Source organism: Prionailurus viverrinus, chromosome E2 (genome assembly GCF_022837055.1).
Source record: "Prionailurus viverrinus isolate Anna chromosome E2, UM_Priviv_1.0, whole genome shotgun sequence".
Taxonomy (NCBI): domain Eukaryota; kingdom Metazoa; phylum Chordata; class Mammalia; order Carnivora; family Felidae; genus Prionailurus; species Prionailurus viverrinus.
In genome coordinates this window covers 4,896,565-4,911,603 of record NC_062575.1, presented here as the reverse complement: position 1 = coordinate 4,911,603, position 15,039 = coordinate 4,896,565, and the positions used below count along the sequence as shown (strand labels likewise).

The 15,039-nt window shown below is 41.6% G+C and overlaps 2 protein-coding genes across 3 annotated transcripts in view; one reads left to right on the top strand and one right to left on the bottom strand.

Annotated features, from left to right (window-relative positions):
* LOC125152969 (zinc finger protein 345-like) overlaps positions 1–15,039 on the bottom strand; it is a 230,196-nt gene that overhangs the window by 20,153 nt on the left and 195,004 nt on the right. The gene's annotated exons all lie outside the window — the stretch shown is intronic.
* Positions 11,050–11,922, top strand: LOC125153136 (KRAB domain-containing protein 5-like). Its single transcript, XM_047836048.1, has 3 exons — positions 11,050–11,070; positions 11,187–11,313; positions 11,813–11,922. The coding sequence occupies exons 1-3, from the start codon at positions 11,050–11,052 to the stop codon at positions 11,920–11,922; spliced, it is 258 nt and encodes an 85-aa protein (XP_047692004.1).

The following is a 15,039-nucleotide window of genomic DNA, read 5'->3' as shown; positions in this document are numbered from 1 at the left end:
AGGCTCAGCGATAAAATGGAAGAGTGTTGTACAAACCTAATCTTGAGTCATCGGAAAAGCTTAAAAATTAGGTGAAAAAATAAAGCAGAAATCTCAGAACTAGAAAAACCAACACTTGTAATTTCAGTTAGCATGGACTTTCAAGAGAAAAAGAGGGAATGGGCTCTGCCCTCGAAAGCACAGCTTACCTGAGAACTGGCCATTCCTTCTTTCACCTGGTCCGCTAGATTTCTTCTCCAAAGATTTTGCTAGAGATATCACAGCTGCAGAAGGAAAAACTATCTTCCAAGCCACTAACACAGCCTCTTCCACTGTAAACTGATCACCTGCTGGCCAGACTGAAATGTAGAAAAGACCCAATTTCCTACTCCTTTGCGTAAAACTATTCAGAACCTTTTGAGCTCCTAAGTGGATGCCAACCTCTGAGTTTTCATCCTCTGGCTTCTGGAGGCTTCTCTGCCCACAGATGCCACTACCCCTACAAATGCTACTACATCATAGGCACACTTTTTTACACGGCCCTGATCCTCTCCAACTTCTGTAGAGGAGACCCTGGTACCTCCCCTAGAGCCAAAGCCTGCACTCACCTCTCCTAAATTATTGGGAAACCTTTGTGCTTCATCCTGGATTTCCTTAGAATCACCTGTAGCACTTAATTAAAACAACACCATTGTTTCATCAAACATTGATTGACAGAATCTGGGGGGGGGGGGGGCGATATGATCATTTTTTGAAATTCCACAAGTGATCCTGTTGGGAAGTATTTGGGAAGGTGACCAGACAAAAAGCACGATCATAGCTATGGTGGTTGTCCAGATTTAAATCCATGCCTCCTCCACTGATCAGAGTTTCTGGAGATTTACACGTCCCCCCTCTTTCTTCTTTGCAGTGGGAGACACCCTTCCACAGGGATCTTTCCCTTATACATGCAAATGCCTCTTTCAAAAGGGTTTCAGACCTTTTCCTTTGTCTGCTCCTTTAAAGTAATCCTTATGCCAAAGAGACACATTTTGGAATGGTAAAATGCTCCCATTCAGTAGCAAAGTTTACTTTGCTAAGTCACCGCTAAACAGTTTTCCCAACTGAATGCATTTTTTAACTCCTTCCAGGAATATTTGAGATTTCTAATCCCTCATTATTTTCACTGAAATTTGGTGTTATCCTCTTTTCTTTATTTTGTCCATTCCAGAAAATATTGAGTGGTTTCTCACAGTAAAATATAGAGTGATCTAAGACAGTTGTGCTGCTGCCTGAAACTGAAACCACTTAAAAGCATAAAATTGAACAATTGAAAATGGAGGCAATAAAACATCAACAAGGTTGGCTATTGAACTTAGTAACTTTTTTTCTCCTGGGGAAACCTCCCATTATTCCTTCTTAACCCCCCTTCCTTTTTTTTAACCAAGTACCACACTGGAAATATGATGACAAAGGCTGGCAACACAAACACATTTCCTGTTGAAACAGGATGGATCCTGTTTTTCCCTATAAAAACCCCCAGCCCCTTCTTCTGGGTGGGCTTGCAGTGTTGAAGGCCTTAACCTGCTTCAGCCTCTTCTGCCTGGGAAAACAATAAAGCTCTTATTCCTCTTTTGCCCAAACTCTGTCTTCACATTTTATTTTAGCTCTGAAGAACAGAGGTCAGTTTTTAACCACAGAATGAATGTGTACAAGAAGAAAACATTTTCCTTCATCTGTTCTCTATCCTTGGGCCAGTCTAACAATTAAACTGACATCAGGCAGTTTCAAAAGAGAAAAAAAAGAATTTCTTGATGATGGGAACCTCAAAGATTTGAGGCTCAAAGACAGGCAATTGATGCTTATATGCCATTTGGAATGAAGGAGAAGGGGGTAGGGATTTACATCTCAAGAAGGAGGAACAACATCTACATTCAATGAGAAAGGAAGACAAATGTTTATCAAATATATTTGCACTGCCGTGCAGATAACCCTTTATAAATGGTTCATCGCTGGGGCACCTGAATGGCTCAGTTAAGTGTCCCTCCTTGGCTTAGGTCATGAGCTAGCGGTTGGTTAGTTTGAGTCCCACATCGGGGTCTCTGCTTTCAGCACAGAGCCCGCTTCAGATCCTCTGTCTCCCTATCTCCTCCAACACTGCTCATTCTCTCTCTGTCTCTCTCTCTCTAGAATAAATCAATAAACTATTTTAAAAAATCAAATAAAAATTAAAGGTTCATCTCTGCTATTAACTCCTTCCTAGTAGAGGTCCCTCATCTAATTTATTCTTGGTATGTGTTTCAGCCTCAGAAAAGAAGGACATTTTTCCATTTCCAGCAACTTAGAGGTTGCTAGAAGATATTTTGTTAAGTTAAATAAGCCACATGCAGAAAAATATATACTCTATGAAATCACATACATGCAAATCTTAAAAATGGCAAAATTATTAAAGATCAGCATGTTTGTTGCCAGGGGCTGAGGATGGGGGAAATGTTTAGATGTTGGACAACTGGCAAAAGGCACTACTAATGCAGGATGTGTGAGTAGTGAATGTTTACACCTTGGTGAGTGTGCTTAATACTAGTGTATTGTACCCTTGAGATTTGCTAAGAGAGGCTATTGGAAGTGTTCTCAAGACACACGCGTACACACACACATATTAACAATGGGAGATGAGGGATATGTTTACTGGACAGATTGTGGTAATGACTTTGTAAGCAGGACCCAAGGGTACAGGAGCACCTGGTTCCAGTGGCCCCAGACAGACCCAGTTCTGCCACTCATGGCTGACCAAATCCAAGGGCAAGACAGAGGACTTTTGCTGCCTCAATTTTCACCTCAAACTTCCTCACTGGGTTCCTTCCAGCTTGTCTCCTGGCTCAGGAGGAAGGCCCTGAGGACAAAGTATCCCTCAGGGGAACTGGAACTACCCCTCATGCCTCAAAGACTGTCCTGAGCCAGAAAGACCCCACCCTGGATTGACTCCAGGACAATGACAGACTTCACTGTCTACCTGCAGGTCCTGACTCCTTTTGCCCCTCCACCCACCTCTCCCCTTTTCCCTCCCATACACCTGGAAGTGTATCCAGCACTTTGGAGACAGTCCTTGAGACATTATTCAGCCATCTTTTCAGTGTCAGCCTCCCTGAAATAACTTCCTCTCATGTTTCACCACCTCTCATCTCTCTGCCTTTGGATTTTGTCAGTGGCAAGTGGCCAAACCTGGTCTGTGTGGGTCCCCGAGAGAAGGCAAGAACAGCAGTGGGATGAGTGGTGATAAAACAAGAAGGAGATTTTCTTCACAGAGGCCAACACTGAGAAGAGAGGTGACCAACATCTCAAACACTGTCCCCAACCTGCTGAAAATCCTTCCAGGTTTATATAAAGAAAATGTAGGAGGAAGGGTGGTGGTACATGCAGGTGGTGAAGGCCAGGCCAATCATTGCATTGCTGTCAGGGAGGTAGGGTCCTGCTGGCTCAGGGCAGTCCCTATTGCTGGAGGGAGTAGTTTTCTTTCCCATCCTGGGATGCTTTGCCTGCTGGGGCTTCTTCCTGAGCTAAATGCTGACCTGGAAAGAAGAATGGAATCAGAAAGCACAGACGAAGGTCTAAAGAGAGACAGTTGAAGGCACTGCTGGGTCCTCTTTCCATTTCATAAAATCTATGTATATTTACTTTTTAACACTTGACTGACCTCTAGATGTTCAGAAATGAAAAACAGGGTGATGAATGGGTTGGCTCCTGAAACTCCCATGGAGCAAGAATCTCCTATCCCCTTTTGGGGGTGTCAGAATTCCTGTCCCTTACTGGTTGTTCAGAAACAAGAAATTGACATGAAACTGGGTGGCTCAGTTGGTTGAGGGTCTCTTGATTTTGTTTACGAGATCTGGGTTTGTGAGATCAAGCCCCACATCAGGCTCTGCTCTGACAGCACAGAGCCTGTTTGGGATTCTCTTTGTCCCTCTCTCTCTGCCCCTCCCTGGTTCTCACTTGCTCTCTCTCTCTCTCTCTCTCTCTCTCAGTCTCCCATTCTCTCTCTCTCAAAATCAATACACTGACATTTTTAAGAAAATTGAGACTGGCAAAGACTATCCTTGTAACCTGTTTCTTTTCAAAAGAGTCAATTGACATCAAAGCTCAATATAGACCAAGTGAACTTCAGCACATCTATCCATTTCAGTTCCTCAGGCTGGAAATGTCTATTCATTATTGACTACCACCAGCTTTCTTTTTATATGTATCAGCTGGCACATCCACCTGCATTTTCTTCTGTCCTAGGCAGTTCACTGTTACACTTATGACTGAAAACACGTAAAGATGCTAATGGATCTCCTTGAGCATTTCATCTATCAAGACGTCAACATTTTTCCTAGGACACAAGGCACAATGTTCAACATTTGGTCTCGAATGCCTGCATTCCCTAAAACCTAGCTTTCCCTACACCTTCACCTGTGGTCAGTCACATTAAAATTCAGAAACAATTGCCCTTACCCATATTTCTTGAAGGAACTTTGAACTATCTTTGTGCAACAGTCTTCAAACCCCATGCCCAGATAAATGTTGGACAACTATAATGTATCATATTGAAAGATACACATTCAAAGATAATTTAAAGTATTTCTTCAATATTACAGAACAAACTGTTATATTACTGATAAGATACTGGCCTTATTGCTGGGGCCATTAACATATTCAAACAGCTACTTATATGATAATTATAAAAGGGTTCATTTATGCCTGTAATTTATTATTTATAACTAGAATAGATATATTTTGGTTTGCTTATTATCTAATTTATTTTGTGTGTGTGTGTGTGTGAGAAAGAGAGCACAAGAAGGGGAGGAGGCAGGGAAGTGAAGACAGAATCCCATGCCTTTAGCACAGAGCCTGATGTGGGGCTGGAACTCAAACCATGAAAACAGGACCTTAGCCAAGATCAAGACTCTTAGGCTTAACTGACTTGTGCCACCCAAGCATCCATAGAATAGATTACTTTAGTCACAATTTTACTTACAAGGTCACTGATGTGTAATTGAACAGACAGGAAGAACAACAGACTGCATATTTCTTATGAGATGGGGAGGTTTTGTAATTTCTCCAGGCTACAGAGAAGAGCGTGAACACGTAGTGATTGTCACTCGGATAAATGTCCTGACAGTGGTGAAAAATGCCTTCATTAGGCCCCAGTTGTTTACTTGCTTCCAGGTGGCCTACTGAAAAAGAGAAAAATTGTAATGATGGAAGACAGGGTATAGAAAGTTGCAAAGATGCTCCCTAGGACAAGGATGTTTGGGGTAGCTGTTATCTCAGGACACTATCTACTTGTGATTACTTCCTATCAATAGGATGGCCCCTCAGCTTGTACATGCGCAAAGCATGAAAACCATAAATAGTCCTAAACACAAAATATCTGAGGTATAAGGATCATCATCCAGTATAGATGATGTGCAAGCCTGCAAAAAAAAAAAAAAAAAAAAAAAAAGTCTTAAGAAATGTAGGAAGAGTTAAATCATACAAATATCTTACTTTGGCCACCATGGATTGAAACTAAGTTGTTGTTTTTAATGTTTATTTATTTGAGGGAGATTGTGAGCAAGTGTGAATGGGGGAGTAGCAGAGAAAGGAAGAGAGGCTCCATACTCACTTTGGAGCCCCATGTGGGGCTTGACCCATGCCCATGAGAGCAAGACCTGAGCAAAATCAAGAGTTAGACCCTCCACCAACTGAGGCACCCAAGCACCTCTAATTCCATTTTTAGTTATTTTAAAACCTCATACTGTTCTCCTGAATGGCTGCTGCACCACTTTGTTTTCCCACCTACAGTGCAACAGGATTCCCCTTCTCTTCATCCTCACCAACCCCTGTGGTTTCTTGTGCTGTTAATTTTACCCATTTTGGCAGGTGGGAAGTGCTATCTCGTCTGTGTTTTGATTTGTGTTGCCATGATGATGAGGGATGTTGATCATCTTTACGTGTGTCTGTTAGCATTCTGGCTATCTTCTCTCAAAAACTGTCTATTCATGTCTTTTGCCCATTTCTTATCTGGGTTGCTTGATTTGTGGGTGTTGACTTTGAGAAGCTTTTATAGATTTAGACTTTTCATTCAAGTATCAATTACTGTGTCATCTCCCTCTTTTCAAATAATTGGGTAAGGTTTGTCCTGTTTTAGTAAAGCATATGCACTTTCAACTGTAAGAGAGAAATTTGGAATCAAACTTCAGAAATGAACAAACAGTCCCAGAGAGTCTCAGAATTGGTACTTAGTTTCAGGTTTTTGATTTTCAGGATGTCTTGAAATCTAGTCCTTGTTCTGCAGCAGGTGACTTAAATATCTAAGCTGGTTTTGAGCAAACTGCAATTTTTCTTTGGGCACCTGATGTCTCTTTAAAGCCAGAAGTTTTCACAGGTGTATGCTGGTGTCATGCAAAGAACCTTGAGAAGGGGAGCAGAGAATGAAAATATGTCATAACAAAGGAGAGCCTGCAGAAAACTTACTGTCATGTAGTATAACATTTAAGGTTGTCACATATAGAATGGACCCTGTGTGGAACCCTGAGGCATTACTCAACAGGTGTATTGCCATTCCTCCCAACTGAAGGTAAAGTACTGGCAATCCTTATCAACTGGACTATTTTGAAAAGGACTGCATGGGTGTTTCAGGGAACAATCAGTTTTCGGTGGGAATCGACATCACTAGTGGATGAATGTTGGGAACAAAAAATAAAGACAGATAGCAATGTTATTTTTTGCTCAGGGGTCCTAATCAAACTTCCATCCTCAGCCTTTGGGTTTTCTCTCAGGTACAATAGGGGTCATACAGGGACTAGTATCCCCTTCCCTTTCCAGGACTCTCCTTCCCATGAACCTCCTGTCCCCCAGAACCTCCACCCCATGCTCTCCAGCCCCTGCCCCTCATGGCTGCCATGGTCCGAAGTCCTGGCTTTCGATGCAGCTGTGGCCCAAGATGGCTTGAGCGTGACCATTGATCTAGGGCCTAACCTTGTATTCCTATTATGTGCTTGGTGCACTGTTGGGTTTCCTTATTTAGGGGGCAATGATTAATTTAGGGCAGAGATTTTGACAGATCTATTTGAAGCTTGATGAGTGATGCACTGTGGATTGTGCCAATATCAGTTGAACATTTTCCTCAGAAGAATGTTGGTAGCTCATCGAATAGGACTGATCATTTGATCAGTACCACTAACCTCAGCTAAAGTGCCATCAGAGACAGAGCATAGACAACACGTTGAAATGTCATTTATCTCCCCTTGTTTCCAAGTGTGGTTACTACTGTCAAATTCTAGATTTTCCTTCCCCCTTTTTGGGAAAAAGAAATTCTGGCATGAAATTTGCCAAAGAAATCTCAGTCCAGTAAATGAATTGGGGCAAGTGACCTAAGGAGAAATGGGCGTGTAATGCTCAAAAGGCCTAGACACAAAGGAATAAGTTCATAGACTGGGACCCGTTGCTATTTATGGGAGACCCGCGTTTTTTTAACTGATTTAAGTTCTCTGCGGCAGGGGCTGCTGGTAGCACTTGGTTTGACCACTAAGTGTGTAGCTCAGGTATCAATAAGAACAAAGGGAGGTTTATTCCCAGGGCACAGAGTAGTTTCTCCAAGCCAATTGATAGGGAGGACTAGGAAGACACCTGTGGTTCCTTAGAGCCCTGTGTTTGGGAATTAGGAAGACATGGAAAATGTTGGCTAAAGAGCTGAAGGTGTGTTTGGCTCTTAAATTTGTAACTCTCTTTTTTCCAATGTCCAGAAACTCTGATCACTAGGGAAGAAATGGGTTTAAACCTGGATAATAACCGAAGCCTTCCTTACTGCTCTAAATGGTTCCCAAAGGGATCCAGTGTGGAGTTTCAAAACCGACCCTTGCTGTTTCCCCCCTCCTCAGATTCTGTCAATTGTTGTGGTTGGAAACAACAGTGTCGACTTAATTAAGTGCTCCAGGTGATTCTCCCTGAGGCCAGAGTCAGTCGGCAAGGTTTCCCATTAATTTATGAGATTTGAGTGCAGGCTTTTGCTCAAGGAGAGGTAACAAGGTCTCCTCTACGTGAGTGTGGGAGGATTAGGTCCACCCAGCACACTGTTCCTATAGTTTCCTACAGTTCTTCTGTAGCAGAATTTGTGGGTGTCTGTGGGAGTGGAAGCCACTGAAACTATACAAGGAAAACTCAGAGGTTGGGCTCCAAGTATGTAGTCTCTGTTTCTGAAAAGTTCTGACACAAAAAACTAGGAAGTTTGGTCCTCCTGCATTTCAAAGTCCTGCCTACCAGTGAGCACTTTTCTGGTGAAGATGTTCTGTTGGTGCCTTTAAGGACATTTTTTCCTGATGCAGATGTGATTTCTCCAGAAATACCTTCTGAAAAAGAAATCTAGAGGACGAGGGGAAAGAAGAAGAAATGGCCAGCTCTCAGGGAAGCCTGGTGTTCCAGGTCGAGGGTATGTCATCTTTTCCCCCCTAAAATTCCATGCATTTAGAAACCGCAACTGTTGATTTCTCTGTGTTTGGTGTTTCTGCCTTATGTTTTCACTAAAGCTTTACAACCTTCTCAGGAACAATACACAAGGTTAGGTCTTTAGAACTCTTCTCCCCTATAACCGGCAGTCTTCTCTACATTCTCCAACCAGGCTTTCACTAGGACATCAACACTTGTCAGTTTAAATTAAAGTCCTGAAAGTATTTCAAACATTCCCTTTAGGACAGATCCAAAGGGTAAGTTGTTGAGTCCAAGATTCCTGTTGCTGATGGGGTCTGGTGGTGGGATTTCAGTCAAGGAGAACCGTTCCCCCTTAGTTCCCTGTTTAGTATCTGTCTGTAGAGCAGGATTAAGAAAATGAAAAATACAAGACCCCCAGTATCTTAGGAGTCCTCTTAAGCATATGGGAATCCTTCTGGAGACCTTCCTTTTGCCCTTCCCTCCCCTGGCTGCAGTGTCACTCTTCACAACCCCACTGTGGATCTTGGTGCCCACATGTCCTCTCTTTGTGTTATAATAAAACGACCTTTTTGGACCAAATACTAAATGCAAAAAAAACCAGAGAATGGATATGAGGCCTGAATAACTTGGAAAGTTAAAAAAGGGGGTAACAGTATGGTTTGTAAAATGTGAAAAAGATACTCTGTTTAAAATATACTAGACATACAGGACAGGGAAACAGCCGTCTAAATGTGGTGCTTCTCCCATTCAGATGGGGGCTTCCAAATATGGGTCACTGATCCTGTGGAAGCCGAGGGCATGAGTGGTGAAAAGAATTCACCTCTGGCAGAATAAGACATTAGATTTATGAATACACCTCAAGGGAGTGGTGGGAAGCACAGCAGAGGAGAGGCTCCTGCCTTGGGCAGTGACTTGGGGCTGATTTTGCTGGGGAAGATGAGTATGTATGGTGACTTATGGAATTTGCCCTCATGTGGTAATTCTGCCTGGTTGTAAATACCCATTTGTTAGTTAGGGCCTCTACATATTTTGAGGCAGGTCACCTGTTGGGCCTGCCTCTCTTCAGCCAGGTGGGCCCTGTGGAATCCTCTACTGCCTGGTGCTCAAGCCTGTTTGCCTCAAAGCAGCCTCTACTGAAAGTATATGTGATTGAAGTTTGTATAAATCCACTGTATTCTCTCATAATTAGACTGACAATCAGATTCATTGTTTGGGGGCCAACAGAACACACCAGGGATCATGTGTCCTTTGGTGTGTCTTAGGCACTGATAGCAATTTGTTTCCTTACACTTCGTGTTCACTTCTTTAACTGGCCTGGTTCACTCTGCCAGATCTCTCCCTTATAACGTTCATCCTCTCCGCCCCCCCCCCCCCCCCCCCCGCCCCATGTCTGGTAAGGATCTTAGATTTACTGAGCAATGTGCAGAAGCCATCACATTTCAGCTGGAAACTTCTTTCTTCTGAGTTTCTCTTTGCTTGTAGTTTCTGGTGGGGAGAACTAAGGCAAAAGAAGTGTAGCTTCAATTAAATTTCCTTACACCTTGGAGCCCATTGATAAAGGAATGTCATACTCTGCCTGACTCATTTAATAAAAATTAAACATTAAGGTATGAAAGCAGCTATGATTTACTCGAGGAAGGGCATATCCTGTCATTGGGTTGCAAAGTGTAAGGAAACTTAATTACAGCTGCACGACTCTTGACTTTGCGTCCCTCATCATTGCCCCCCTTGAACAACGTAGACGTTTACATCTTTAAGGTTGTTAAAGTGGAAGGTCTGCACTTCAGTAACTTCTTCCTGATGAATCGGTTCCTACCTATGAGTGAAGATTAGTCAGTTGGGAATTTAGTAGGCGTTAGGAAGGCTAAGGCAGCTGTCTTTAGATTTGATAAAATGTGGGAGTTTCCTTGAGGAGAATGAATCATCTGTCCCCTTGAAGTTGTGTCACTGAAAGAGTCTCATCACCAGGTGGAGAGATAAAGAAAACAGCAAAACATGATAAAGGACAAAAAGAAAAAAAATGCCAAAATAAATTTTTATTTTCCTCCACATTCTTGTCACAGAAATACCCTTTTATTTATTGCTTTATATTTTCAGAAAATGAAAACAAGAATAAAAAAATTGACAGATTTGTGTGTCTTCATCCTCAAATATAATAGAGTCATAGTGCAGCAGCTGGGGTTGTCACACACAGGAAGCTTGATTTCAGCCAATAAGGAGATCAGAGGGAATAACCTCCAAAGGAGAGACTCACAGAGCAAGGGGGGTGGGCGATGATTTCCTTTTATTTAAGATTCGAGTGGACAATTAGGAAGTGGAGCCTTGTCATTTACCTGAACTGGGCATAAGGTGGCACACGTACCTTAAGAGGACACTTCCATACATTCGCTGTGTGTTACGTAAGGTTTGTTTTCCCCCTTGGGTGGAGATTTTGCTATTACAAGGAGGTAAAGGTAACTGTCCTTCCTGAGTTCACTCCATCATCCATCTGCATAGGGGTTAAGCTCAACGTGGCCTGCCCAAGCTCTTCCTTAGGGCGGTCATTCCATTTTGTTGAATGTTTTCTGTTTCCATGACAGGAGACTGTGTCCACAGGGTGTTTTGCCAGAAGTAGAAAAAAGAGGTTAAGTAAAATGAGGGAGTATGGTCATTGGGTACAAGCAGGTAAGCGGTGAACGTCAGTTCTTATAGTCTAGCTGATGACATTCATTTCCCTTTCATCTTAGGTACCATTATGAACACTGCCAATGGCCACTGGATGACTGTTGTATTTATTTCAGGGACTCCTGATCTTCAGAGGTGTGGCAATAGAATTATCTCAGGAGGAACGGGGATGCTTGAACCACAGTCAGCGGGAGCTGTACAGGGATGTGATGTTAGAGACCTATGGACACCTCCTCTTCTTGGGTGAGGATATCTCCTTCTAGATTTCCCAAACCCAGCTCGGGTTTTGTTCGTTCCTTTGAAGACTGTCTCTTGGAAGCTTCCCCTTTGTATGACTGGGATTCAGATCCCTGCAGCAAGGGAAGGAAATGGGGATTTGTAGATGTAGAGAAATATCTTCATGAGGTTTCCTTTTCAGCTTCATCCTCCCTTTTTTAAGATGCCATCACCATTTCTGTAGATTGATGGCAATTCTAAACATTGAGTGGCAAAAGACGGTATGGCCCACACCTTAAACTCCAACTTTTACTGCTTATTGTATTGGTAGTATTTGGAAGGCTGGTCATGATGTGAATATTTGAAACTCCTCCTGCATGTTCTAAAGGGGCTCTTTCTTGCACAAGAGTGTTTGAGAAATCATTTGTTAGAATTCTTCAATGTCCTCTCTTGTCTGCTGAGTACAATACTGAGTTGAAAGGTAGAATCTCCAGCAGTATTTCTATTCCTTTCTTCTGATAAACAGGTCTCATTGTGTCAAAACCAGACCTGGTCATTGTTTTGGAGCAAGAGGAGGAGCTGTGGGGTGTGAAGAGAAAGGAGACAGTAGCCTCACACTCAGGTAGGTGGGAGTGAGGCACATGACACAGGTGAGGTCCAAATGTGAAGGAAGAAGATAGATCTTAAGATGTTGTTCAGGTAGCTCTCCTTGAATGGAATTTCATTTGTGAAGCCTAGTTTGATGTCTTTCCCTCTCACAGAGGGACATCTGCTCTCTAACACATCACACTCCTTGATTCTCCAAGGATTCTCCTTCAGCTCCAGTGAAGGTCCACCACATCCCCGGTGAGGACCTCCATAATCTGAGAGCTTCTCCATTGCTGTGAGAGCCCTAGAGGATCTCTCTGTATTTCTGAGGAACTCTATGCTAAGCCATTTCTGAATTCTGTTTTGCTTCTTGTGACAAGTGTGTCAAGGTAGCAGTGGGCATATTGGGTTTTGATGCAGAAATGTGGGGAACATTGGAGACAGAGATCACATGTTTTCTGGTTTATGCTTTCCAAAGTTCCAGAGGATTTTATATTAATTGTACACAATTGAGGCTCAGTAATTTCACGAGGTCACAGAACACCTCCCTCAAATGAGAAAATCTAATCCTTTATTTCACACCAAAATTTCACTTGTCTTTGTATTAACCAACATTTGAAATTTCCACTCTGTGTGTTCCATTGCTCAATGATGAAATAATTTAACACATCTCTGTGTCTCCTAGCATGTTTGCATGTTAATGCCATAAAGCAGCTATAACATTTAGAAGTTAGATCTCACAGCCTATAATAAAGTCTCAATGGTTACCTTATTTCCTAGTAATTGCATCATTTTATACTTTTAGTAGGAAGTTCCTGTGACTTTTTCATAGGTGTTTGTACTTTCAAATAATTTGTATATGAGACACATCTCGAAATTTTTTTAATCAAAAGTTCTATATGATATGGGTATCTGCCGTATAAGAAATGAGGTAGAGGGTGCCTAAATGGCTCAGTCGATTGAGCATTGGACTTTGGCTCAGTTCATGATCACACAGTTGGGGAATTAGAGCCTAGCATGGGGCTGTCTGCTGTCCGTGTGGAGCCTGCTCTAGATCACCTGTCCCTTCTCCCTTTGCCCCTCCTTTGCCCGTGTGCTCTCTCTCTCTCTCTCTCAATAATAAATAAACATTTAAAGAAGAAATTCCATATAAAAAAAGGATTGTTCACAAAAAAAAGGATTGTTCATAAATGTAATTTTACTTCAGAAAAAAATTAATCATAAGATTATTCTTCTACTTTTTCAGAATGTATCTGAATCTCATCCCAAATATTGATTTGTTTATAAAGTGATTGTCAGGATATTTTCCAACTTTGGCAGTGTTTGTTGATTTAGAAAGGAAAGTTCTGTGCTAGTCAGCTTGGTTCTAAACAATGGATTATACCCTTATACTCTGTGTAAGAGGAGGAATATATTAAGAAAATAATACATTTTTAATGTGTTTTAAGTGCTTATTTGTAAAATTTTTCATTAGAGCATTTTATGCTTGATATAAAAAAAAATACCTTTCCTGGTTTATTGTCAATGAAGACATGCCAACAATCCAAATGCTCCTCTTTCATGGGTACGTAGTCGCAGTTTAAAATTATAGTTATATGGTAGGTTTCCTTTGAAAGGCTTAATCTATTTTTTTTATGTAGACTGAGGTTAAATTTTGTCTTATTCTGGTTTTGCATTCTATAATAATGTACTTTGTTTTGTATGGGACTTTCCCCACGAGGTGGATGTAGTTTCATTTGACTGTGTATCTTGTTACAGGATGACAATGTTCATCTAGTGCATTTTAAGACATTGTGAGTTTAAGTCAATTATGAATCAACCAGGCCCCTTACCAATAAATTTATGTATCTATTTCTTGGTATAAATATGACCCACACATACTTTGGGACTCATCTTCTTTCTTTCCTTGGTTAGTGGTCAGTAAATGTTTTATCATGTCTAGGTGAATTGTCATAATAATAGACAACTAACGTCTTGGTGAGTCATCATAACAGATAATTAATTTCATCATGTATTTATTGGTGACTTCATATTCTTCTTGCATGACAGAATTACTTTTGTGCATTGAAAGTCATTTTTCAACATTCTATAACTCCAGGGTGCCTGGGTGACTCAATCTGTTAAGGATCTGAGTCTTGATTTTGGCTTAGGTCATGAACTCAGGGTCATGAGATTGAGCCCATGTTAGGCTATGAGCTGAGAATGGAACGTCCTTGGGATGCTCTCTATCTCTTGTGCGCATGCGCGCTTCCTCCCTCCCTCTCTCCTTCTGCCCTTCCCCTGCTCTCCCTCTCTCTCATGTATGTATGTGTGTATATTTACACACACACATATTCTGTACCTCTGTATCAAATTTAGATTTTTTTTAATCCTTATTTGTGGTCTTATACCCATGACGTGCTTTGGTACCATTCTCTTCAACTTTTCCATCTTCTGTAGTATTTTCTCTGTGGTTTACATAGAGAGTACATAAAACATCTTAAAGGTATACAAACACATTTTATACTGATATTCTCAATTGCATACAAAATTATTCTACATATCACCTCCACCCCTGCCCACCTTAAATTACTGATTCTACAATTTCTGTCTTTTAATATGTACTTACCTAGATTTATGATTTTTGTACTCTTTTTTTTTTAATTTGTTTATTTAGAGACAATCGGCAGGGAAAGGGCAGAGAGAGGTGGGGATAGAGGATCAGAAGTAGGCTCTGTGCTGACAAAACAGAACCTGATGTGGGGCTCAAACTCATAACCTGTGAGATCATGATCTGAGCTGAAGTCTGTTGCTTACCATACTGAACCACCCAGGCACCACTCATTTTTTATACTGTCAGTGAAAAAGATACTGTAGCAGAAACTAAAGTGACTTGTGCTACCTCATTACAACATGACAGATTTGTGTATTTTTTATAAATTTTTAATGAGTTTTTATTTTTGAGACAAAGACAGAGATCGCAAATGGGGGAGAGGCAGAGAGAGAGAGACACAGAATCCGAAGCAGACTCCACGCTCTGTCAGCACAGAACCCAAAGTGGGGGTAAAACTCATGGACCTTGAGATCCTGACCTGAGCCAAAGTCAGTCACTTAACCAACCGAGTCGCCCAGTCTCCCCAATTGTATAAATTTTTACATTTAGCAGAGGGCTTTATGTTCTCATGT

Bases quoted from the DNA above. Each gene is read 5' to 3' on its own strand.
- LOC125153136 (XM_047836048.1), top strand. From the start codon at position 11,050: ATGGTCATTGGGTACAAGCAG. The intron at 11,071-11,186 runs GTAAGCGGTGAA...TATTTATTTCAG, and splicing joins TGGTCATTGGGTACAAGCAG to GGACTCCTGATCTTCAGAGG. The intron at 11,314-11,812 runs GTGAGGATATCT...TCTGATAAACAG, and splicing joins TGGACACCTCCTCTTCTTGG to GTCTCATTGTGTCAAAACCA.